Source organism: Microtus oregoni, unplaced genomic scaffold (assembly GCF_018167655.1).
Source record: "Microtus oregoni isolate MIOR12 unplaced genomic scaffold, Mior012 000029F_ref0000214, whole genome shotgun sequence".
Taxonomy (NCBI): domain Eukaryota; kingdom Metazoa; phylum Chordata; class Mammalia; order Rodentia; family Cricetidae; genus Microtus; species Microtus oregoni.
The window spans coordinates 18,880,308-18,905,028 of NW_024543088.1; the positions used below are offsets into that span (position 1 = coordinate 18,880,308).

The 24,721-nt window shown below is 42.9% G+C and overlaps 1 protein-coding gene across 1 annotated transcript in view; it reads right to left on the bottom strand.

Annotated features, from left to right (window-relative positions):
- The window catches only part of Ube2l3 (ubiquitin conjugating enzyme E2 L3), a 51,056-nt gene that overhangs the window by 22,029 nt on the left and 4,306 nt on the right, over positions 1-24,721 (bottom strand). Inside the window, exon 2 of the mRNA XM_041677898.1 lies at positions 2,867-2,962. Coding sequence (XP_041533832.1) covers positions 2,867-2,962 — 96 coding nt within the window. The remainder of the gene's footprint in view (positions 1-2,866; positions 2,963-24,721) is intronic.

Sequence of the window (24,721 nt, forward strand, 5' to 3'; positions counted from 1 at the left end):
CCAATTCCTTTAACTTGTGGTGTCTAACATCCAACCTTTTTATTATAAAAAAGAGATGGGAATGTAATGATCTGTTCTGTCTCTTTAAGAGACAAGCCATGGTCACTCCCTCCCCCATCCGCTGAGGCAAGTTGATCTTCAGCTTCTAGTCTGAGTTCTCTCTCCTTTCCTGCTCCCTCTCAGAGAGGCAGCTTCAGTCTCTCCTCTCTGCCTCTCTGTTCTTCTCCCCTTCTCCCTTCCCTTCCATAATCACTAAATATCCCACCTCACTCTGGAAAAAAAAAAAAGAACTAGTCTAAGCTATAGGCCAAGCTTTCATAATTAAAAAGCAGTCTCAATGTCCTTCTCCTTTAATGTGGCCTGCAATACTTGCAAGCATCCATATTTGTGTATTCTAGGGAACTTGGGCTCAAAGGTGATTGAGCAAATGCACTGCTGTACCATGGGAATCTGTGTTTGTCTGAGGTCTCATGTGTGATGAGCATCCAAATAAAATGACAGGCTTCCCCATCAGTTTGGGAAAGGGTAAACATCTCAGATTCTTCATTTCTTAGTATCAATCTACAAGCCACAAAGACATTTATTTTATAGCAGTTAAATACAAGAAAAATCCTTTCACAAGAACAAATTATCTTAACAAACTTAACAGTCTTCCTACCCTTTTTTTTTGTTGTTGTTGTTGTTTGTTTGTTTGTTTTGGTGTGGAGCAAGATCTTACTATAGCCAGCTGGCTTCTAACTCTTAGCTCTGTCTCCCTTTGACTGGGACTTAAATCATGGACCACTATCCAGCTCCTACTCTTTCTACATGGCACCCCTTCAAGAATCCCCAGATTCCCAAACCAGGTGGTAGTGGTACACGCCTGTAATCCCAACACTCAGGAGGTAGAGGCAGGTGGATCTCTGTGAGTTCAACGTTAGCCTGGTCTACAGAGAGAGTTCCATGACAACCAGGGTTACATGGAGAAACCCTGTCTCAAACAAAATAAAATAAAACCAAACACATTATTTAAATTTATGTTTAAAAACATAATAAAGCCTAATGTGGTGGTCCACACAGCCACTATCTGTCCTGCCTTTAATCCCAGGACTTGGAAAGCAGAGGCAGGTGAATCTCTGCGTTTGAAGCAAGCCTGGTCTACAGAGTGAGTCCCAGGACAGCCAAAGCTATACAGAAAAACCTCATCTTGAATCCTCCCCCCATTAAGGAGAGAGAGAGAGAGAGAGAGAGAGAGAGAGAGAAGAGGAGAGGAGAGGAGAGGAGAGGAGAGGAGAGGAGAGGAGAGGAGAAGAGAAGAGAAGAGAAGAGAAGAGAAGAGAAGAGAAGAGAAGAGAGACAGGGACAGACGGATCAGATGGTTCTAGCGGTCCTACTTACCCCTGATAGGTCACAATGACAGGCAAGAACTGTAGTCACAGGCCAGACCTTAGTAGCTAAAAACCTTGCAGCCACCCTCCCTGTGTGTGGAGCCTACTCACCTTACTAAAGAAATCCAAAGACTATATTTCCAAACTTGACTATAAATTCCCAGATTTAAAACTTCTAAGCCAGTGTTTGCTGCCTAATCTAATAAGCAGAATCAAGAAGAATGCATCTGCAGTGAGTATACTCTATATTCTTCTTTGGTAAAGCAGACAGTCTCTCCACAAGAAACAACTGTAAGTAACAATGGAAGGAGTATCAGGTACAGGGAAAGAACCTGAGGCTCAAATGGGCAAAGCAGAAAGGAAAGAAGAGTGCTCGCTTCGGCAGCACATATACTAAAACAGAAAGGAAAGAAGATAGTGAATGTGGCAGAAAGAAGGAAGAGAGCATATCAATGTAGATCAAAGTTGTAGGCTAAGGTGACTAGAAGTTACCAATGTCCAAGTGGGGCTGTACAATGGACAAATAGTGCAGCTCTGGGAGAGAAGGCAGGGGAGAAGGGTAGAACTCTTTCATATATACTAGAAAGGTCCCCAGGGATAAACCAAAGGAGAAGAAAGCTAGACTAACAAAATTCAAGCTGTAGAGTGTGGAGAAAGCAGCAGCAAATCAGCAAAGTAGAGAAACTGACTACAAGCTCAGGGGTTAGGACCCTGCCAAAGGAGCAGAGCTTCAGAGGCAAGCATGGGATATATGTAAACTGAGAGGGCCCCATGTGCTTGGTGTGAGCACTTCAGGTGAGTGGGAGAAATGTGTGCTGAAATGTGTGCACAGGTCAAGTGTCAGGAAGGATAGGGACCTAAGATAAGGAAACAAGACAGAAGCAGAGCAAAGCCCCAAGAAGGAACCGAGCCTCTGGGAAGGCGTCCTTGAAGGATGTAGGGCTATCTGGGGTAGATGCTAGAGAAAAGGTTCTGGAAAGCACAATGCAAGGGAGAACACACAGGCAATCGTGAACACTGATTCAAGACAAACGGAGGCACATACTGGAATGTACCAGGAATAAAGCAGTTTAGTCGCAGATGCAAAAAAAAAAAAAAAAAAAAAATCAATGGAGAAAGCCAGCAAAGGTCTATATGGAAGCCAGCTCTCCTCCAAAACCAACAGAGGGGTCTCAACCTGATAAACAGTGCGAATCATTTAAAACCAGGGCAGGTAGGCAACAACAGGAGCACAGATGCAAACTCCTGTTCCTTTGTCAAGAACTACACATCTGGAAGGTTTGGACAGCTACAGGTTTAAAACACCAGTGCAAAGCCAAGATTCCATTCAAGAGCCCAAGGCCATAACCTACCCTATTTGTCACCCTGTAGCCACTGCCCACTTCTGCCCATCTGTGGGCTGCCCAGACTAGGAACTTACTGAGGAACACAGAGCCAGCAGTAGGAGCACACCACCTGAAAGAATAATCTAATAAGAAGTGGAAGTGTTCAATACTCACAGGAACAATAAGCCCTTGCCAAGTCAATAAATTAGCTTCATCAACCTGGATGTTACGGAAGTTTTTCATTCCACATTTGCGGATCTCTTCAAGCTCCTGTTGATTAACAAAGCATAAAGGGGTGTCAAATCAGGAAAGCACCACATATTAAGATCCCTCCTGACTCCCTCAAATTAAAACAGGTGACAACATCACTAATACATCATCACCAGAATACACCTTATCAGGTTAAGGAGGCATGGAGCCATGGTAGTTCCATCTGTAATGCCATTGCCTTTATAGACCCTTGCCCCAGACCAAGCCAAGCCCCAGTCTCAAGCAACCCACTGAATACAATGAGAGGAACCATGTTGCTACAGATATACCACCTCCTCTTTGGGCTGGTCATGCTGCCTGTTTAAATACCCTCAGCAGAGCCAGGTAGTTCACACCTGTAATCCCAGCATTTGGGAGATTAAAACAGATGGACTGGTGTGGGTTCAAGGCCAGTTAGGGCTACAAAGTGAGACTGTATCAAAAAGGAAGGGAAGGGGAGAGAGAGGGAGGGAGGAAAATAAAAGGACTGGTGAGATGGCTCAGCAGTTAAGAGTACTGGCTGTTCTTCCAGAGGTCCTAAGTTTAATTCCCAGCAACCACATGCTGGCTCACAACCATCCATAGTGAGATTTTATGCCCCCTTTTGGCATGCAGGTGTACATGTAGACAGAGCACTCATATAATAAATCAGTGAGTAAATTAAACAAAGAAAAAAAGTCAAAGAAAAACAGGGAAAAAAAGGAAAAATAAATGGAAGAACTGAAAATAAACAAATGAAGTAGCCATCCCCTAGCTACACAGGACCCTGAGATGCCTGCAGACCTAACTTTTTTCAAACAAGCACCAGCAATGTACACTCTAAAGATGACTAAGGCTGGAACTCGAAGGCAAACAAAGGCAAATGGGTGCCCACAAATCTTTCCTACCTAACATGTTTAGAGCAATTTCAGTACTCCACCCCAGGACAGGCACAGGCAAAGAGCACAACTGACCAGTATGGAATGGGGAGGGGAACAAGAAACCAATCAGTACTGAAGCTCAGTTTCTTCAGCTATCAATGGTGCAGTAAGTTCCTGAACTAAAAACAATGAGCGGGAAACTACACCATGACAGACTCTAAATCTATGCAAGTTCTCATAAGTAGATAACATAGCACTTCACTCAGAAAGCAAAACCACCATAACAGATTATTTCAGAATTCTGTTTAAGCTGTCTTTAAGGCTGTCTGTCACTTGGTTTTCCACTGTGTATCAGCCTGACATTTCCCATTGCTTCACCAACAACAATGAATATACAGCGGGCATCTTACCCAAGCCACCCAGAAAGTACCATGACTCATGCCCACATATACGTGGTCACCTCCCGCAAGTTCCTAGACTGCCACTCCCCACTACTACCTCAATCAGACCTCACAACCAATGAGATGATAGCCTCCCATCCACCCAAGATGCCTTCTCACCTACAACCTGAACATTGACCCTGTCTCATCTACCAGGCTACAGCTCCTCTCTCCCAGCCCACATGCCCTCTAATACAGGAAAGGCTCCCTCCTTAAGCAGCCATGATTCACAATGGCAAAGGCCACCCTATTGGCTTCTATGTCACCAAGATCAAAAGATCCTTTGTATCACACATTCCCACTAGGCCGCAATAGTTTAGAAGACACTATTTCTAGTTAGTAGAGCTAGAGAATCACGGAAGGAGTAATTCTCAAAGCACAGTGAAGCAGAGTCAGTGTACCAGTTCTGAGTTGGAGAGATGTGAGAGGCCTAACTCAGGATGAGCTGAGGAAGAAGAAATGGATGGAATTGGGTGTCCCACAGGAGAATGTAGGGAAATGCTGCCCGTTTCACAACCTCAGGTGCCTACTATAAGCACCTGGACCAACTCCGGAAATTCTAGTCCAGCAACTGTGGCTAGAGCTTTAATATGGGAATTTTTATTAAGTGGCACAAGAAGGGAAAGGGTGTTACCAAGCTTAACCAGTTCAGTTCTAAGGAAGGTCTAGCCATATTGCAAGCCTCTAATCTACACCAGGGGACATATGGTGAGATAGCCTGATTGCTCTACAAGAAAACATCATGGAACCTGCGAGAATACTCTAACCTGCTAGTTACCATCTTGGTCTTCCAGCTGCCACTCAGAACTCCTCAGGAACTATGAAATATGGACACACTCAAGAAGGAAAGGTTTCACATGTCACTAACCACTACTCTTCAACTTCATGAGGGCAGGACAGGTGCAGGAGATAAAATATTCCAAACAGAACTTTGAAATCTAGACAACCAAAAAACTTGAGAGGCAGAGGCTGGCGGGTTTCTGAGTTCTTGGCCAGCCTGGTCTACAAAGCAAGTTCCAGGACAGTCAGGGCTACTCAAAGAAACCTTGTCTCAAAAAATCAAAAAACAAACCAAACAAGGAAGGAAAGAAGGAAATATTGAATGTTCATTTAAAAAAAAAAAAACTTTACATGGCCTGTATACAAACATACTTGACAGCTTCGGTGCTCTATGCGAACAATATGAAGTATGGCTAATAGACATAAGGCAAATTTCATGAAAATTACAAAGATGGGGTTTAAGTTGTTTAAGGACTGCAGGCTGGGCTTTAAGCTTAGCAGCAAGGCAGTGGCCAACTGGCAGCACAAGATCCTACAGCATTCAATCCCAGCACTACAAAATCACTAAGTAAATAAAAGGCACATAGTTTTCTGGGGCTGTAGTTCAATTCATAGAATGTTTGCCTAGCACCTATAAAGCCCTAAGTTCAAGTCCTACACTCAGGGTAGATCACAACCACCTCTAACTGCAACCCCAGGTCATTCAACACCCTCTCCTGGCCCAGGGGGTGTACAGACACACACAGATCAAACACCCATACACTCAAAATTCTTCAATTAATTTTATAATTTACTTATTTTTAGTGCACTGGTGTGCATGCATGTCTGTGTGAGGGGTCAGATCTTGGAGTTACAGACAGTTGTGAGCTGCCATGTGGGTTCTGAGAATTGAACTCAGGTCCTCTAGAACAGCCAGTTCTCTTAACCATCTCTCCAGCCCTCAATTTTTTTTCAAAAAGTAAATTCAAGGCCCATCCTGGGGAACAGAGTAAGTTTCAAGGCTAACCTGGGGAACACAATACTCTGTCTAAGAAAAGGAAAAAAAGAAAACCCATGAAGCTCTGTTCCTAGGTGCTAAGACAACAAGTGCCTCAGTGCCAAGTTATCAAGCAGATACCTGAACAAAGATTAAAAAAAGCCCCAAGCCTTCCGGCCACAGAAGGAAAGGTGCCACTAATGAGTGCTGAGCTGGAGGCTCAGGAAGTTCAAAGCAGAGTGATCAGATAAACTCTCTTTGCTGTCAGGTTAAGGTACCCAAGAAGGAAAGGAAAGGTAATTTCCTGTCGAACAGTTCTAACCAAAGAACCCATTATAAGACAGAAGTGAGAGCCAAGACAAATAAGCCCTGACATCCGGGAATGCTGGGTATCCTACAGAAGAGTGGCTCTCAATGGGATCCAAAACAGAATCATGCAGCTCAGCATTCTGGGTCCTACACAAAAAACATATGCCAGACATCTGGCCCTGTCCTATTGAGATTAACACCCTCTGCAGCCCTAGCTGAGAACAATGGGCACTAAGAATGGCTAGCATGTTAAAATTCCATTATTGCCCAAGATGGTTCTAAGGACAAGAGCTGCCTCCTCCTTCACTGAGGAAAGCAAACTGAAGAGCCACACCACTCATTCAGAAGTTCTATCTAAAGATCTGAGAGAAAATTACACAAACCCTCAAGATGGTATATCTAAAATCACAACTATAACTGAGAATGGTCTGGATAATAACAACCTAGTAAAGAATTTCAAGAAACCCATGTAAACTCAGAGGTTGAAGTCCAAAGGCTTTATTACTAATAACGATGGAAAGGAGCTGACTAAGAAAAGCTAATGAGACGGTTCAGAGGTTAAAGGTGCTTACCATAGAAGTCTGACAGCCTGAATTCCATCCCCAAGATACACAGGGTGAAAGCAGAGGAGACTCCTGCTAACTGTCCTCTAAACTCCACATCCACACTGTGACATGAGTACCCATGCGTGCACACACACGGCACATACAAATTATAGTCAGCCGGGCGGTGGTGGCGCACGCCTTTAATCCCAGCACTCGGGAGGCAGAGGCAGGCGGATCTCTGTGAGTTCAAGGCCAGCCTGGTCTACAAGAGCTAGTTCCAGGACAGGCTCTAAAACCACAGAGAAACCCTGTCTCGAAAAACCAATAAAAAATAAAAAAAAATAAAAAAAAATAAATAAATTAAAAAAAACAAATTATAGTAAGTAAAGCATAATTTTAAAATGAAAATACAGCAGCAGTCCAGCTCTTTGGGAATAAAGTCTGAAAGATCTAAGCAAGAATGGCACGCACAGAACACACTTCCCCAAAAGATTTATTTCAGTTCTGCTCAATGCCAAAAAGCAACCTGGGGTCAGCTGCTCAGGACTGATGGTGCAATGCTGACAGCCAAGAGATGAGTCAAAAGAAAGCAGAACCAGTCAACTCTTTAGTCCCTTCTGCAAGAGGGCAAGCAGTACACAGGGAAAAGCCCAAAAGAGGTCCCTCTTTGAATCCAGCTGCTCCCAGCTTTAGAAGGAATCTGAAAAAACACAGGGTACTGCTCAGTTTCTGTGGGGGTTTTGTTTTTGTTTTGGGTGATGCTAGATATCAAACCCAGGGCCTCAATAACTGTAGCAGTACACACTCTATTCTTAATATACACACCAAAAAAAAAACAAAAAAAAAAACAACAACAACAAAAAAAAAAAAAACCACAAAGAAATTCCAGGGCCTCAAATGTGCTAGGCAAGCAAACACTCAACCACTAAATTATAGCCTGTGGTGGTTTGAATGAGAATGACCCCCATACACTCATATGGGGGTTTGAAAGCTTAGCCCTAGTTTGTGGTACTGTTTGGGAAAGATTAGGAAGTGTGGCCTTGTCGCGCAGTAGTAGCACACATCTTTAGTCCCAGCACATGGGAGGCAGAAGCAGGTGGATTGCTCTAAATTCGAAGCCAACCTGGTCTACAGAGCGAGTTCTAGGACAGGCTTCAAAGCTACACAGGGAAACGCTGTCTCGAGAAACCAAAATGAATGAATGAATGAATAATTTGATTAATTTTTTAAAAAGGAAGTGTGGCCTTGTTGGAGAAAGTATGTCACTGGGGGTGGTGGGCTTTGAGGTTTCAAAAGCCCACACCAGGTCCAGTCTCACTGTCTCTTTGCTTGCAGCTTGAAGATCAGATGTGAATGAGCTCTCAACTACTTCTCCAGCACCATGTCTGCCTGCCTGCTGCCATACTCTCCACCATGATAATAGAGTAGTCCTTTGAAACTGGATGAAAGCCTTCAATTAAATGCTTCCTTTAGCAGGGTGGTGGTGGTGGTGCATGCCTTTAATCCCAGCAATCAGAAGGCAAAGGCAGGCGGGTCTCTGAGTTTGAGGCCAACCTGATCTACACAGTGAGTTCCAGGACAGCCAGGGATACACTGAAAAACCCTGTCTCAAAAATAAATAAATAAATAAATAAATAAATAAATAAATAATGTTTCCTTTTATAAGTTGCCTTAGTCATGGTGCTTCATCACAGCAACAGACAGTCCACTTAAGAGGTAATGCCCATTTCTCAAGTAGGACCAGAAAACTGAATGCCACATGCCAAATGCAAGGCCAAGTACAGTTGGCAGTATTGGAAAGCTGGATCTGGGTTCTCTCTCTCTTTTTTAAATTATTTATTTATTTTATGTTCACTGATGTTTTGTCTATGTGAGGATGCCAGATCTCCTGCAACTGGGATTACAGACAGTTGTGAGCTGCCATGTGGGTGCTAGGAATTGAACTCAGGTCCTCTGGAAGAGCAGCCAGTGCTCTTAACCTCTGAGCCATCTCTCCAGCCCCCTGGATCTGGGTTCTCAAAGGAAACAATTTCCCCAAGTCCTTAAAAGATTAGGGAAAATAAGAGACTATCCTGCACAGCCAGCCTTATGGTTTTTTTTTTTTCGTTTTGTTTTGTTTTGAGACAGAACTCACACACAAAACCCACCAAGTTTTGTTGTTGTTTTGATGGGGGTATGAAAACTGTGTCCTATCATGAAACATTGGTTTTGGTAGTTTAAGTGCATCCCTACAACACCAGCACTCAGTAGGTAGAAGCAGGAGGATCATCATCATGAGGTCAAGGCTAGCTGGGCCATACATAGAAAAGGGGGCAAAGATAAAGACAGAAAAAGCAAACAGAAACAGTGTTCAAAACCTCCCCAGTATTATCTACAGGCAAGGCCAGGTCTAAAAAACCATAAAGAGCCAGAGATTTTTGAATAATATGTAACCAAGATCCTCTTTAAGAAATCCAAATCCTTATTTTAAAAAATTTTAAAAAAAAAGCAAAATTTTCTGTGATAGCCTTTTTTTTTTTTTTTTTGGTTTTTCGAGACAGGGTTTCTCTGTGGTTTTGGAGCCTGTCCTGGAACTCTAGCTCTTGTAGACCAGGCTGGTCTCGAACTCACGGAGATCCGCCTGCCTCTGCCTCCCAAGTGCTGGGATTAAAGGTGTGCGCCACCACCGCCTGGCTTGTGATAGCTAATTTTGTTTGTCAAATTTGACTACATCTGTAACTTACTAAAACCCAAGCAGCTGGGCACACACCTGTGAGGGATTTTTCTTGGTTAAATCACTTGAGGTGGGAGATCCACCATAAAAACAGGTCATTTGAAGGCCAGAAGACCCACCCCAAATCTGGGCCACAACTTCTGGTGACAGCCCACATAAAAGAACATAGAAGAATGAAACAAGGCCGGGTGGTGGTGGCGCACGCCTTTAATCCCGGCACTCGGGAGGCAGAGGCAGGCGGATCTCTGTGAGTTTGAGACCAGCCTGGTCTACAGAGCTAGTTCCAGGACAGGCTCCAAAACCACAGAGAAACCCTGCCTCGGGAAAAAAAAAAAAAAAAAAAGAATGAAACTTGTGCTTTCTGCCTGCTTGCCCTTACTCTCACAGGCAAGTTAATCTATCCTGACCCACTCCTTGGCTGTTGTTCAACACAGACTGAAAACTGGTGCTCTCCAGGACCTTTGGGGACCTCTATCAGCACCAGACCAGAACTGCTCAAACACCCAGTCTCCTGAAGTGAACAACTACAGGATCCTTGGCTTTCTGTCAAGAGACAGCTGTTATCAGACTACTCCAACCACAGCCTGTAAGCCACTCTAATAAATCTTACTAATACACAGATATTAGTTCATTCTACCTGTTTTGTTCCTTAGAGAATCCTAAGGAGCACTAGAGTTCTGTGCTACTTACTTACTGAGCTAGTAGCCACATGAAAGTAATGAAAATTAAAAAATACCTTTGACTATAAGTCTGAGATCAGAGAAACTGTCATTTTTCTGATTCTTTTAATTTAATAAATACTAATTCCAGCACTCAGGAAGCTATGTATCCCCAGCTGGAATACACAGGAACCCCTGGGAAGGAGAAGCGGGGGAGGAGGGAAAAGGGAAGAAGGGGCAGGAGAAAGGGGAAGGAAAGAGAAAAAGTAGTATGGGGCCGCCTCATTGACTCAGCAGGTGCAGCACTTGTACAAGCCTGATGATGACCTAGTTCAATTCCTGGAGCCCAAATGATGAAAGGAGAAAACCAAACACTGAAAGCTGTCCCCTGACATGCCACGACACCCACATCTTGCACATATACAATTCAAATTTAAAAATTAGCCGGGTGGTGGTGATGCACGACTTTAATCCCAGAACTCAGGGGGCAGAGGCAGGCAGATCTTTGTGAATTCAAGGCCGGCCTGGTCTACAAAGCTAGTTCCAGGACAGCCAGGGCTACACAGAGAAACCCTGTCTGGAAAACAAACAAAAACAAAAAGTAAAATTTAAAAACCACTATTGTGCTAGGCATAATGGTGTCCACCGATATATAGTCTCAGCACTCAGAAGGCTGAAGCAGGTAGATCTCCAAGTTCAAGGCCAGTCTGGTCTACAAAGAGAGTTCGGGGCAGCAGGACTACACTGAGAACCCCTGGTGAGAGTTGGGATTAGTATGACTTTCATTTCTTTTTCCATTGTTGTTTATTCTGAAGATTTTGTTTGTGAGACAGGATCTCATGTATTCCAGGCTGAGTGAATTCACTATGCAGCCTGAAAAGGATCTTGAATTTCTGATCCTCCTGCCTCGACCTATGTATGACTACAGATGTGTACCAGCACACCCAGTTCTGTTTGTTTTTGTTTTTTATTTATTTATTTATTTTTTGTTGCTTTTTGCGAGACCGGGTTTCTCTGTGGCTTTGGAGCCTATCCTGGAACTAGCTCTTGTAGATCAGGCTGGTCTCGAACTCACAGAGATCCGCCTGCCTCTGCCTCCCGAGTGCTGGGATTAAAGGCGTGTGCCACCATCACCTGGCCCCAGCACACCCAGTTTTATATGGTGCTGGGGATCAAACCCAGTGCTCTGTGCATAAAAGAAAAGTACTCTACCAACCAAGCTACATGCCTAGCCCTATACTAAAGACTTTAAAATATAGCGATACAATTATTTTTATTCACTTACAGGTATGTATACACACAAAGATCACAAGACCTTAAGGAGTTTATTTTCTCTCTTCACCATGCATACTCTGGAGACCAAACTCAGATCAGGCTCAGCAACAAATGCTTCTACCCACTGTGCCATCAAACTGGCTAGAACTTTTTTTTTTTAAGATCTTTATTTATTATGTATATAGATTTCTTCCTTCATGTATCCTGCAGTACAGAAGGACACCAGATCTTATTACAGATGGTTGTGAGCCACCATGTGGTTGCTGGGAATTGAACTCAGATCTCTGGAAGAGCAGCCAGTGCTCTCTATTCCTCTGAGCCATCTCTCCAGCCACCTGGCTAGAACTCTTGTAGCAGGCTTTCTCGGACTGCCAGCCCCCAAATTATGACACAGAGACTTAATATTAGTTATGAATGTTTGGCCTTATTTTATGCTTGTCCCACTAACTTTTATAATTTAACCCGTTTCTCTACATTTTGCCTTGGGGCTTTTCACCTTTCTTTCATTCTGTATGAACTACTTTTCCTGTCTCTTTTCATGTGTTGACTGGCTCTGGGTCTCTCCCTTGTTCTCATCTCTCTCCTACTTCTCTCTGCCCACCTAGACCTACCTACCTATTCTCCCTCTGCCTATTTGTCATTCAGCATTTTACTAGACCAATCAGGTACCTTAGGCAGGCAAAGTGAAACAAATGCAACACATCTTTACATAATTAAACAAATGCAGCATAAACAAATATAGCACATCTTTATATAGTTAAACAAATACAACACATCTTTACATAGTTAAATTAATATTCCACAACATACTCTAATTTTTTTTACTTTATGTATTTTTTGCCTGTATGTGTGTGTCTGTATGCATGGTCACACCGGATGCCCAAAAAGGTCAGAAAAACTCCCCTGGAACTGGAGTTACAGACAGTTATGAGCCACCATGTGGGTGCTTAGAAACTAATCCAGGTTCTGGAAAATCAGCCAGGGCTCTCAATTGCTGAACCATCTCTCCAGGCCCTGTATACTAAATTTCAGCACTCACTCGTTCTGTGGCAGTAGCACGTCCTCCAATTGTGAAGACTGTTACAGACAACAAGATGAGAACATCTGGCCGGGCGGTGGTGACGCACGCCTTTAATCCCATCACTTGGGAGGCAAAGGCAAGCGGATCTCTGTGAGGTTGAGGCCAGCCTGGTCTACAAGAGCCTAGTTCCAGGACAGGCTCCAAAGCTACAGAGAAACCCTGTCTCGAACCCCCCCCCCCCAAAAAAAAGAGAATATCCAATCCCCACCCATTTTCTTCAGTATTATTCTGAGTGGGGGAGGAGTGTGCAGGTGAGTATTCATGAAGTCAGAGGTATCAACACTTCCCTGGAGGTGGAACTCACACAGCAGGCAGTTGTAAGCTATCTCACACAACTGTTGGAAATCAAAGTCAGGTCCTCTTAACCTGACTAGCAGTAACAGCTCTTAGCACCGAGCATCTCTATACTAAAACTAACTCCAATACTAATTTCTAAAGATTTATTTAAATTGCTTTTATATTTGAGATTATAATTCTCCCTTCCTTTTCCTCCCTCCAAACCCTTCCATATACCCTTCTCTGCTCTCCTTCAAAGGATTTTTTTTTTATGTGTCAGTCTACATTAGTATGTTTACCATATGTTCAGAGAAACCAATGGAAGACTCAGATCCTCTGGAACTAGAGCTACAGTTGATTGTGAGCTGCCACATGGGTGCTAGGAATCAAACCTGGGTCCTCTGGAAGAGTTGTCAGTGCTCTTAACTGCTGAGTATCTCCCAGCCCAAACCCAGGATCTCTGCAAGGGCAGTAAACACTCTTAACTGCTCCAGCATCAATTTCTTTTTTAATCATACTTGCAAGTAATGTTTTGGTTTGGCTGCTAAACTGTCAGTGTTCATAGGAAGAAGCAATGCCTATAGAGTTGAATAGGCCTAGGCTTGCATACAACCTACCCCCAAGTGTTACCCTCACCTGAAGATTCTACTGTCTTAACCAAAAAAAAAAAAAAAAAAAATCTATTTCTTACAGGAAGCTTTTTATCTACTTAGCATGTATACTAACTTCTTCTCTTTCCTTAAATATATCCTGTTTCTTAAAATATAAAATTCAACAATGTAGATTTTCTACTATCCAAAACATATCACAAGGAAACTAAGGGTGTTATTGTTATTAATACAAAACTTTCTGAAATGAGCTGAAACACAAGGTATGGCATGGTTCTTGCTAAAAGCCCATCACACTCTAAGACAGACATACATGAATCTAATCTACATGGGAAGTAGAAAAAGACAATCTCCTGAGTAAATTGGGAGAGCATGGGGACCTTGGGAGAGGGTTGAAGGGGTGGAGAGAGGCACAGAGGGAAGCAGAGAAAAATGTAGAGCTCAATAAAAATCAATTAAAAAAAATTCCATCACTACCACATTTATCTATCAAAGGCATCAGTTCAGAGTATCATCCAAAAGTGCAGCAACATTCAGAAATACATGCCAAGGGAAAGGCAGGCAGGGGTGGGGACAGACAATCTTGACAACACTCCACACTATTACAATATGCAGCACACGAGCTATGACCAGAGCTGTTCGTTTGTTTTTTTCGAAGACAGTGTTTCCCTGTATAACAGCCCTGGCTGTCCTGAAATTCTCTCTGCACACCAGGCCTGCCTCTGCATCCTGAGTGCCGGGCTTAAAAGTGTGCATCACACACCTGGCAGTGATCAGAGTTTTAAACACCAGAATGAGAGCAAAACAGGCACAAATGGCCCATTCTATAGAGGTAAAAAGCAAAGGCTCAGAGAAGCCCAAGTCACAGAATTCTCATACAGCAGGTCCAGGGCTGGACCAAGGCCAGGACAGCCCTTCCACAGTCACTGCGGCTATATAAAGCACTGGGCTAGGCTGGTTAAACTTCCATTAAAAAAGGACAGAACATGAGTCAGCAAGATGGGTAAAGGCACTTGTCACCCAAACCTGATGACCTGAGTTTCATACCAGGAACCCAAAGACAGAAGGAAGAATCAACTTCCTAAAATTGTCCTCTGAGGCACACACACACTGAGAGTGGTAAATACGTGTATACACATGCACAATAATTAGAAAAAGAAGTTAGGTGTAGTGGTGTACACTTTTTGTTTGTTTGTTTTATTTTGAGACAGAGTTTCTCTGTGTAGCCCTGGAACTTACTCTACACCAGGCTGGCCCTGAACTCAGATCCACCTGCCTCTGCTTCCCAAATGTTGGGATTAAAGCATTCTCCTCAACCAGGCGGTGGTGGCGCACACCTTAATCCCAGCACTCAGGAGGCAGAGGCAGGCAGATCTCTGTGAGTTCAAGACCAGCCTGGTCTACAAGAGCTAGTTCCAGGACAGGCTCCAAAGCTACAGAGAAACCCTGTCTCGAAAAACAAAAAAGGAGCCGGGCGTTGGTGGCGCACGCCTTTAATCCCAGCACTCGGGAGGCAGAGGCAGGCGGATCTCTGTGAGTTCGAGACCAGCCTGGTCTACAGAGCTAGTTCCAGGACAGGCTCCAAAGCCACAGAGAAACCCTGTCTCGAAAAACCAAAAAAAAAAAAAAAAAAAAAAAAAAAGAAAAACAAAAAAGGAAAAAAAAAAGGCATTCTCTACTGCCTTGATGTGGGAAGCCCCTCTTATGTCATGAATATGTTTTTTTTTAATTACAACTGGTTAATAAAGAAGCTGCTGTGGCCTATGGCAGGGCAGAATATAGCTAGGCAGGAAAGCCAAGCTGAATACAGGGAGAAAGAAGGCAGAATCAGGGAGACACAAGCAGTTACCGGAGAAGCAGGATATGAGGTAACAAGTAATGAACCTCGTAGTAAATTTTAACCAACAGAAATAGGTTAATTTAAATTATAAAGAGCTAGTTAACAATAAACCTGAGCTAATAGGCCAAACAGTATGTAATTAATATTAAGTCTCTGGGTGGTTATTGTAAAAGTGACTGCAGGACGAGCAGCTTTGTAACTTTTTTGTAACCTCCAGTTACAAAGCCCGGCGAAGATAGTATTTTTTTTTAATATTTATTTATTATGTATACAGCATTCCTTCCATGTATGCGTGCAGGCCAGAAGAGGGCACCAGACCCCATTACAGATGGTTGTGAGCCACCATATGGTTGCTGTGAATTGAAATCAGGACCTTTGGAAGAGCAGGCAATGCTCTTAACCTCTGAGCCATCTCTCCAGCCCCCGAAGATAATATTTTTTTTAAATATTTATTTATTTATTATTTTATTATGTATACAATGTTCTGTCTTTGTGTATGCTTGCAGGCCAGAAGAGGGCACCAGACCTCATTATAGATGGTTGTGACCCACCATGTGGTTGCTGGGAATTGAACTCAGGACCTTTGGAAGAGCAGGCAATGCTCTTAACCTCTGAGCCATCTCTCCAGCCCCCGAAGATAATATTTTTAAAGCAAAATAAATACAAATATAAATAGAAAGCTGGTAAAATGAATCAGTAGGTAAACAGTTTGCCGCCAAACCTGACAATCTGAGTTCAATCTCCAGGACCTACACAATGTAAGGAGAAAACCAACTCCTAAAAGTTGTACTGTGACTTCCACAGCACTCTGGCAAAAACATGCGTCTCCGCCCTCCCCTTACCTGAAATAAATAAATGCAAATGTTTAAAGTATAGGAAGGTAATGTTTCTAGCCTTCCACTGCTAGTCAGTATCTTCACTACATAATGAATGTGTTTGTTTCTTTAAGCGCCACTTAACTGGTTAAAACAAAACCCAGCAGATTGGCATTGGATATGTAAGAAGAGTTCAAACACCACATACATAACTGGTAGAGCATTAACAATGTAAAAACAGCACCTCCCCGATTTTGTGTTACTCCAGCAAAATGCCTAAATTTGCCAGGAATGGTGGCATATGCCTGATAATTCTGTGAGTTCCAGGCCAACAAGGCTACATACTGAAACCCTTTCTCAAAAAATAAAATCAAAGTGGGATGGAAAGATGGCTCAACAACAAAAAGCACACACTGCTCTTAACAGAGGACCCACATTTCAATTCCCAGCATCCATGATAGGTAGCTCACAACTCCCTGCAACTCCAGCTCCAAGGGATCCAATGCCCCCTCTTCTGTATTCACATGCACATACTAGCACACAGGTATACAATTTCAAATAAAAATGAAGTACTTTTAAAAATTAATAAAAATTTAGTGTGTTGGCTCATGTCTTAAATCCCAGCAGAGAAAGGCTGAACTCTCTGAGTTTGAGATTAGTCTGGTCAAATAGTGACTTCAAGAACAGCCAAGATGACAAAAAAAAGTAGATAAGACTACATAGTGAGACTTGTCTCAAAATAAGTAAGTATTTATAAAACTAAAATTTCTAATTTTAGCATTAGTGGAAACTTTCCAAGTGTGTACAATGAAACTGCTTGACGATAAAATTATGATTTTAATATTATATATCCTGCAAATTTAAACATAATCCTTCAGAATGCTTGAATGTAAATCTCATTTCACTTAATTCTCAGCAATGGGGGAGGGAGTGACTCATGCTTCTCATGGATCAGCTGTATGCTTACACTTAATTATTATTACAACTAACATAATACAACTACTTTCTCAATCTATGAGGTCATTTCACTATCCTCTTTATGAGGATACCCACCAAGTCTCAAAGTAACAATTCAAACAAGTTAAAAGCAGAAAACAACATCTAAATATAGGTCCCTGCTACTCTACCACAGCACACTGCTAGGCCTCAGGTCAATCTAAAAGAATATAACTGAAGACAGCTACAGCTCATGCTTAAAGGAAAATGCTGCCTACACAACCCCTGGGCAAGCCCAGTCAGGACCCTGGCTCCACAGGCAGGCAGTTTCTCACAGGCCTACCTCCTGGAATGTTTGTCTTCATCTGAACAAGGGTGTGCCTGGCATTGTTGACCTACCTACATTACACACTTGAGAGTCCTGCACCCCTACTAAACTGGGAGCTCAAGGATTGGGACACCAGCCTCAAGTCTATCCACAACAGACCTAGAGGCACAGAACAAAAAGACCAGGAACTACCTACATCAAACACATGGTGAGGGACTGAAAAAGAAGGCCTGTGTTAGTGCTGGGGGGAGGGGAAGGAGGCAGGTTCCTTCTGTAAGCTTAGGTTGACTTTTTCATAACAAGGGGTACTGATGTAAAACAGCCAGTTCACACATTAGAAAAAGCTCAGCCGGGCACTCGAGAGGCAGAGGCAGGCAAATCTCTGTAAGTTTAAGGCCAACCTGGGCTACAAAGTGAGTTCCAGGATAGCCAGGGCTGATACACAGAGAAATCCTGAAACCCTGTCTCAAAAATACAAAAGAAAAGAAAAAGCTCAGAGGCTATTAGCCTTCTGAGTTATACTTTCTTCCTCCACTAGTGACAGGGGCAGGCAATATCCCTTTGCAGAAATATACAAATCCTACCAATAAGCACTGGCTTTGACTTTAGTGTCTGCTCTGGTTAAATCTGTGCCTGCTGGGCTAACAGCTACCAAATCTGCTGCTGAACTACTAAGGTAGAAGCAAAAACTGGCAAGATAATAATAAAGGACAGAAAACAAAAATAATCAATACAGCTGTCAAAATTAGCACAAGAATTAGTGTGTAGCTCAGAATCTTATCTATTACCCATGGGGTTACTCCCAAAGCTGTTTAAAAAGAAAACAGAATGAGCCGGGCGGTGGTGGTGCACGCCTTTAATCCCAGCACTCGGGAGGCAGAGGCAGGCGGATCTCTGTGAGTTCGAGACCAGCCTGGTCTACAAGAGCTAGTTCCAGGACAGGCTCCAAAACCACAGAGAAACCCTGTCTCGAAAAAAACAAAAAAAACAAAAAAAAAAAAAGAAAAAAAGAAAAAAGAAAACAGAATGAATGGATCCAAACCACCTGTGCTTTAAGCCCAAGAGGGGCCAACAGGAGCAGAGTGCTAAGAGCAGGGCAGATGGACAGTAGGTCTGACTCCAAAGCTCACTTCCACCTTATCTTTAAATCAAAGTCATCATCAGCATCTACTCTCCAAGGGCCCTCAGAGTTCTAGAACCCTAAGAGACTGTGTGGGGCCAGAGGACCAGGGTTCAGCTTCCAACACCCACATAAAGGCTCAAAACCATCAGTTAACTCCAGCCCCAAGGGATCTGACACCCTCTTCTGATCTCCTCAGGCACGACACCAGATGTGCAGGCAAAATACTCATACACATAAATAAATCTTTAAAAAAAATTTTAATTTAAAAATATCTGTTAGCCGGGCGGTGGTGGCGCACGCCTTTAATCCCAGCACTCGGGAGGCAGAGGCAGGCGGACCTCTGTGAGTTTGAGAACAGCCTGGTCTACAAGAGCTAGTTCCAGGACAGGCTCCAAAATCACAGAGAAACCCTGTCTCGAAAAAAAACAAAACAAAAAAAAAATCTGTTATATTTTATATGTTGTATTTCTGTTTGCCTTCATGTATGTATGTGTACCACCACATGTTGGATCCAATGAAAGTAGGATGACTGATGGATGTGAACCACCGTGTGGGTACGGGGTCCTCTGCAAGAGCAAGATGTGCTCTTAGCCACTAAGCCAATTCTCCAGCACCTCTTTATTTTTTTTTCAAAGAAACTGTGTAGGGGTGAATCTTCTTTTCTTGGGGGGAGGGGGCGCACAGGGTCTCACTGTGTAGTCTGGGCTGTCCCGGAACTCTATGTAGACCAGCATGCCAGCAGCAAGCTTCAGTTTCACTGGGATACCCTGTCTCACAGGGATAACTTGTAGAGTGACAAAGCACAATCTCTCGCCTCCATACACATGTACATGGGTGTACATACCACCAACACACATGTATACACTGCACACATACACAAAAAGAAAGAAAAAGGCACCAGGCAGTGGTGGCGCACGCCTTTAATCCCAGCACTCAGGAGGCAGAGGCAGGAGGATCTCTGTGAGTTCGAGGCCAGTCTGGTCTACAAGAGCTAGTTTCAGGACAGGAACCAAAAGCTAAGGAGAAACCCTGTCGCCGGGCGGTGGTGGCGCACGCCTTTAATCCCAGCACTCGGGAGGCAGAGGCAGGCGGATCTCTGTGAGTTCGAGACCAGCCTGGTCTACAAGAGCTAGTTCCAGGACAGGCTCCAAAACCACAGAGAAACCCTGTCTCGAAAAACCAAAAAAAAAAAAAAAAAAAAGAAACCCTGTCTCGAAAAATAAAAAAAAAAAAAGTAACTTAAGGCAGCGAAGTTAACTTCCTCAGGACCACTTGGCTAAGATATGGCAAGCCCAAGACTCAAAATTGAGAATTTTAAGCTCCCAACCACCAAGTCTAGCTCTCAACAGTCCAAAAAGGAGAATCTCAATCTCTCTTATCCCCCACTCCCTCCAGGCACTTCTAGGACTGTGACTGAAACCTAAAGGCTATGAGGCAGCTCTGCTACCTGTCATTAAGTCCACCAGCATCACCTTCTGTGACATATCTTCCAGAGGCTGCCTAGAAGTTGATGCTGCCAAGACTCACCCCAGAAGAGCAGAGGACACACCCATGCTATACAGCCAACCCAAGGGTAAAATCAGGCTAGTTCTTGGTGCTTCTGGAAAGCACCTATGGGTTGGCCCAAATAAAATCTAAGGAGGGTACAATACAGTATGACAAATGGGTTGCCTGCTTGGGAAGCTGATAAAGTTTCTGGGGCTCTTTAGGGAAGGTGTTGGAGACACTGCCCATGACAACTATGGGAAAAGAAGGATTTAGCTTCACTGGTGTATATTCTAAGCAGGTCAAGGCTGGCTAGAAGAAAAATCTGTAGTCCCCCAAGGATTTTCTCTTCAACTACTAAAACTTTATTTAATTCTTAAAGGAATAAGCCATATGTCACCTATTCCTCAGTGTTGGGGGCTAGGGTGTCACTAAGTTGGCAGACATGGGGGATACACAATGGACAGATAGAATTTCTGAGAGATAGATGTATACCATTTCTCATAACTCACTCACCAGGGCCCAAAGAAGGTACCCCTTAAAGCAGAGTCTCAAAGGATAAGAAATCACTCAATATAGAGAAAATAGACACATCACACTAGAGGAGAGTGCCTTGCCTGACTGCTTAAGGCCCCAGATTCTTGTACACCAAAAAGAGGAGTTAGGGGTCAGTGAGATGGCTCAGCGATAGCATTACAAGGAACTGAGGTATAGCACTGACACTACGGGGGGTGGGGGGTGAAGGGGACAAGAGGGACATCAATAAAAAGATCTAGAGTTGGGGCTAAAGAGATGGCTCATCAGTTAACAGCACTGGCTGCTCTTCCAGGCGACCAGAGTTCAATTCCCAGAACCACATGGTGGCCTAAAAACTGCCTATAATGCTAGTTTTAAGGAGATCTTCTTGCTTCTGTGGGCACTACCCAAATGGTGCACAGACATACATTCAGGCAAAAACACCTATGTACATAAAATTAAGTTTTTTAAAAAGAAAAAATCCAGAGTAACAGAGAGAGATGGTTCAGCAGATAAGAGGACCTGCTGCTCAAGCCTAACTCTGAAGCCTTGATGAAAGGACAAAAACAACTCCCACAAGCTAAGCTCTGCCTCTATAGACAAACTGTCATCCAGGAGCACACCCAGTCACATAAACACACAATTATAAATACAAAAAAAAAAAAGACTTTTAAGACAGAAATAATGGTGCTTGCCCCCAGCACTAAGGTGGAAGAGACAGGTGGATCTGAGTTCGAAGCCAGCCTGTTCTACATAGCGAATTCTAGGATAGCCAAGACTACATAGAGGGAACCCTAAAAAAACAGCAGCAAAAGCAAATAAATAAATAAATAAAAATTAGAAAGGATTGGAGAGATGGATAGCTCTGCAGTTAAAAGAAGATTGGCTGCTTGTCCAGAAGACCCAGGTTTGATTCCCAGTACCCACATGGCAGCTTACAACCACCTTTAACTGCAGTGACAGGAGAGCCAACACCCTCTTCTGGCCTTCTTGGGTACTAGGCATGCACATATAGTACATAGATAGATATACACGTAGGCAAAACACATAAACACATAAAATAAATTTAAAGAATTTTAAACCCAGTGAGAAGCTGGGAAGTGGTGGTACACGCCCTTAATCCCAGCACTAGGAAAGGTGGGGGCGGGGCACACATAATCTCTGAGCTCAAGGTGAGCCAGACAAACGGATAAGTTAATGACAAAAAAGGGGGTGGGTGGGCATACAGTTAAATGGTAAAATGCTCACCTGTGCACCCAGGGTATCCAGCACCTTGTGCTCCTGCACACGTGTGCACCCCCCCCCGTGCATCCCCCCACACTAGTATTATTAAGGATGGTTGAATTAGTTGAATTAGTCTCAACTGACTGGAAGACATAACCTTAGGAGAAAAAATGCAAATTTGACAGGTATAACTCAATGTAACACACCTGCCTAAGCATTCATGTTCAATCTCTAGCACCGCCAGCACCAAATACTAAATAAGGGTAGGACCTGACAAGATGGCACAACACAGTGTTTGCCATGTAAGCCTGATATAAGTTTGATCGTCAAACCCATAATGGAAGAGAACCAACTCCCAAAACTTGTTCTCTGATTTCTACATGTGTGCATCACTAAATCAAACATATCACACACACAAAAAAAAACACTTTTCTCAACTTTTAAAAATAATTTAATTATTTTTATTTTATGTGCACCGGTGTTTCATTTGCATATATGTCTGTGTGAAGGTGTCAGATCCCCTGGAATTGGAGTTACAGCCAGTCATGAATTGCCATGTGGGTGCTGGGAATTAAACCCAGGTCTCCTGGAAGAACAGTCAGTGCTCTTAACCACTGAGCCATCTCTCCAGGCCCTACTTTTCTCAATTTTAAAACCCCAGAATCCATTCCCACCATGGATTCAAGTCATTGATAATGGCTTACCATGTATAACATCATGTAAAAAAAAAAAAAAAAACTTGCCTCACTCCCCACCTTTCTATTTTTTTGAGCTAGAATCTCACATATACTATGTTGCCCAGGTTAGCCTGGAACTTCCAGCTCCAAGGGATCTCCTGCCTCAAGCTTCTTAGTAGCTAGAACTACATAAACACATCCTCTCACCTCTTAAGACAATTATTACCAGACCATGTCAATGCTCTATAGTTAATTACCAAGTTAGGAGGATATAAACCTGTATTCAAGAGCAAAACAGGTCATTGCTTAGTACAACTACTTCCAAGGAATGAACTGCTACTGAATAACTCCTGCTCCCTGGCATACGCTTAGGAATGTACACCAAGTGAACACTACTTTAAAAACACTCTAAAGATGCTACAAATCGAACAAGACGAAACAACAGCCTACAGAATGGGAAAAGATCTTCACTAACCCTGCTTCAGACAAAGAGGTCTGATCTCCAAAATATACAAAGAACTCAAGAAATTGGACACCAAAACATCATATAATCCAATAAAAAAAAATGGAGTACAGACCTAAACAGAGAACTCTCAACAGAGGAATCTAAAATGGCTGAAAGACACTTAAGGAAATGTTCAACATCCTTAGTCATCAGAGAAATGCAAATCAAAACAACTCTGAGATTCCATTTTACACCTGTAAGAATGGCCAAGATCAAAAACACTGATGACACCTTATGCTGGAGAGGTTGTGGGGAAAAGGGAACACTTCTGTATTGCTGGTGGGAATGCAAGCTGGTACAACCCCTTTGGATGTCAGTGTGGCAATTTCTCAGAAAATTAGGAAACAACCTTCCTCAAGACCCAGTAATACCACTTTTGGGTGTATATCCAAAGGATGCTCAATCGTGCCACAAGGACATGTGCTCAACTATGTTCATAGCAGCTTTTTTGTCATAACCAGAACCTGGAAACAACCTAAATGCCCCTCGACTGAAGGATGGATAAAAAAGTGTGGTACATTTACATAATGGAGTACTACACAGCAGAAAAAAATAACGACAGCTTGAATTTTGCAGGAAAATGGATGGAGCTAGAAAACATTATTTTGAGTGAGGTAATCCAGACACAGAAAGACAATTATCACATGTACTCACTCATAGGTGGTTTTTAAACATAAAGCAAAGAAAGCCAGCCTACAAACCACAATCCCAGAGAATTTAGACAACAATGCAGACACTAAGAGAGACTTACATAGATCTAATCTACATGGGAAGTAGAAAGTATAAAAAGACAAGATCTCCTGAGTAAATTGGGAGCATGGGGACCTTGAGGGAGGACTGAAGGGGGAGAGGAGAGGCAGGGAGGGAAGCAGAGAAAAATGTAGAGCTCAATAAATATCATGGAAAAAATTTTTAAAAAATGTTTACAAGGCCGGGCGGTGGTGGCACACGCCTTTAATCCCAGCACTCGGGAGGCAGAGGCAGGCGGATCTCTGTGAGTTCGAGACCAGCCTGGTCTACAAGAGCTAGTTCCAGGACAGGCTCCAAAACCACAGAGAAACCCTGTCTCGAAAAACCAAAAAAAAAAAAAAAACCAAAAAAAAAATGTTTACAGTAAAAAAAAAAAGATGCTACAAATCTCAGTGCCTTGGCTCAACTATTATACCATAATAACTAATAAAATGTACTTTCCCCACCTGTAAATCCACAAAGTTCCCTTTGAGAAAAGTCCCTTTGGGAAGCTACTCAATGGGAGGGCCATAGGGAAAACGTGTAGGGAGGGGGACAACACATGATCAGTGCAATCAATTTCTACAGTCTTTGCTCTGGGCTTTGTAGCTATTTCCTTGTTCCTGACAAAAGCAATGGTTACAATCTAGGTGTTGCCTTCAACACTGAATTAGCTGCTTTGCAAATTAAAATGTATTTATTGCTTTGTTAACATTGTAAATCTTTTTTGCTAATGTTGAAATTCAAAACTTTCAAGGTGGTGGTGGTGGTGGCTCACTCCTCCTTTAATCCCAGTACTAGGAATCTCTATGAGTTTGAGGCCAGACTGGTCTACAGAGTGAGTTCCAGGATAGGTTCCAAAGCTATAGAGAAACCCTGTCTGGGGGAATAAAAAATAAACTTTCTTAAAACTCCCCTTTGTTGAGATACCTCAAAAATTAAGAGCATTTGGTTCTTGTAGAAGACAGAGGTTAAAATCCCAGCATCCACATGACAGTTCACAATCGCCAATAACTCCAGCTTCAGAAAATCCAATATTCTCTTTTTTTATTTATTTGTTGTTTTTAAGGTGGGGTCTCT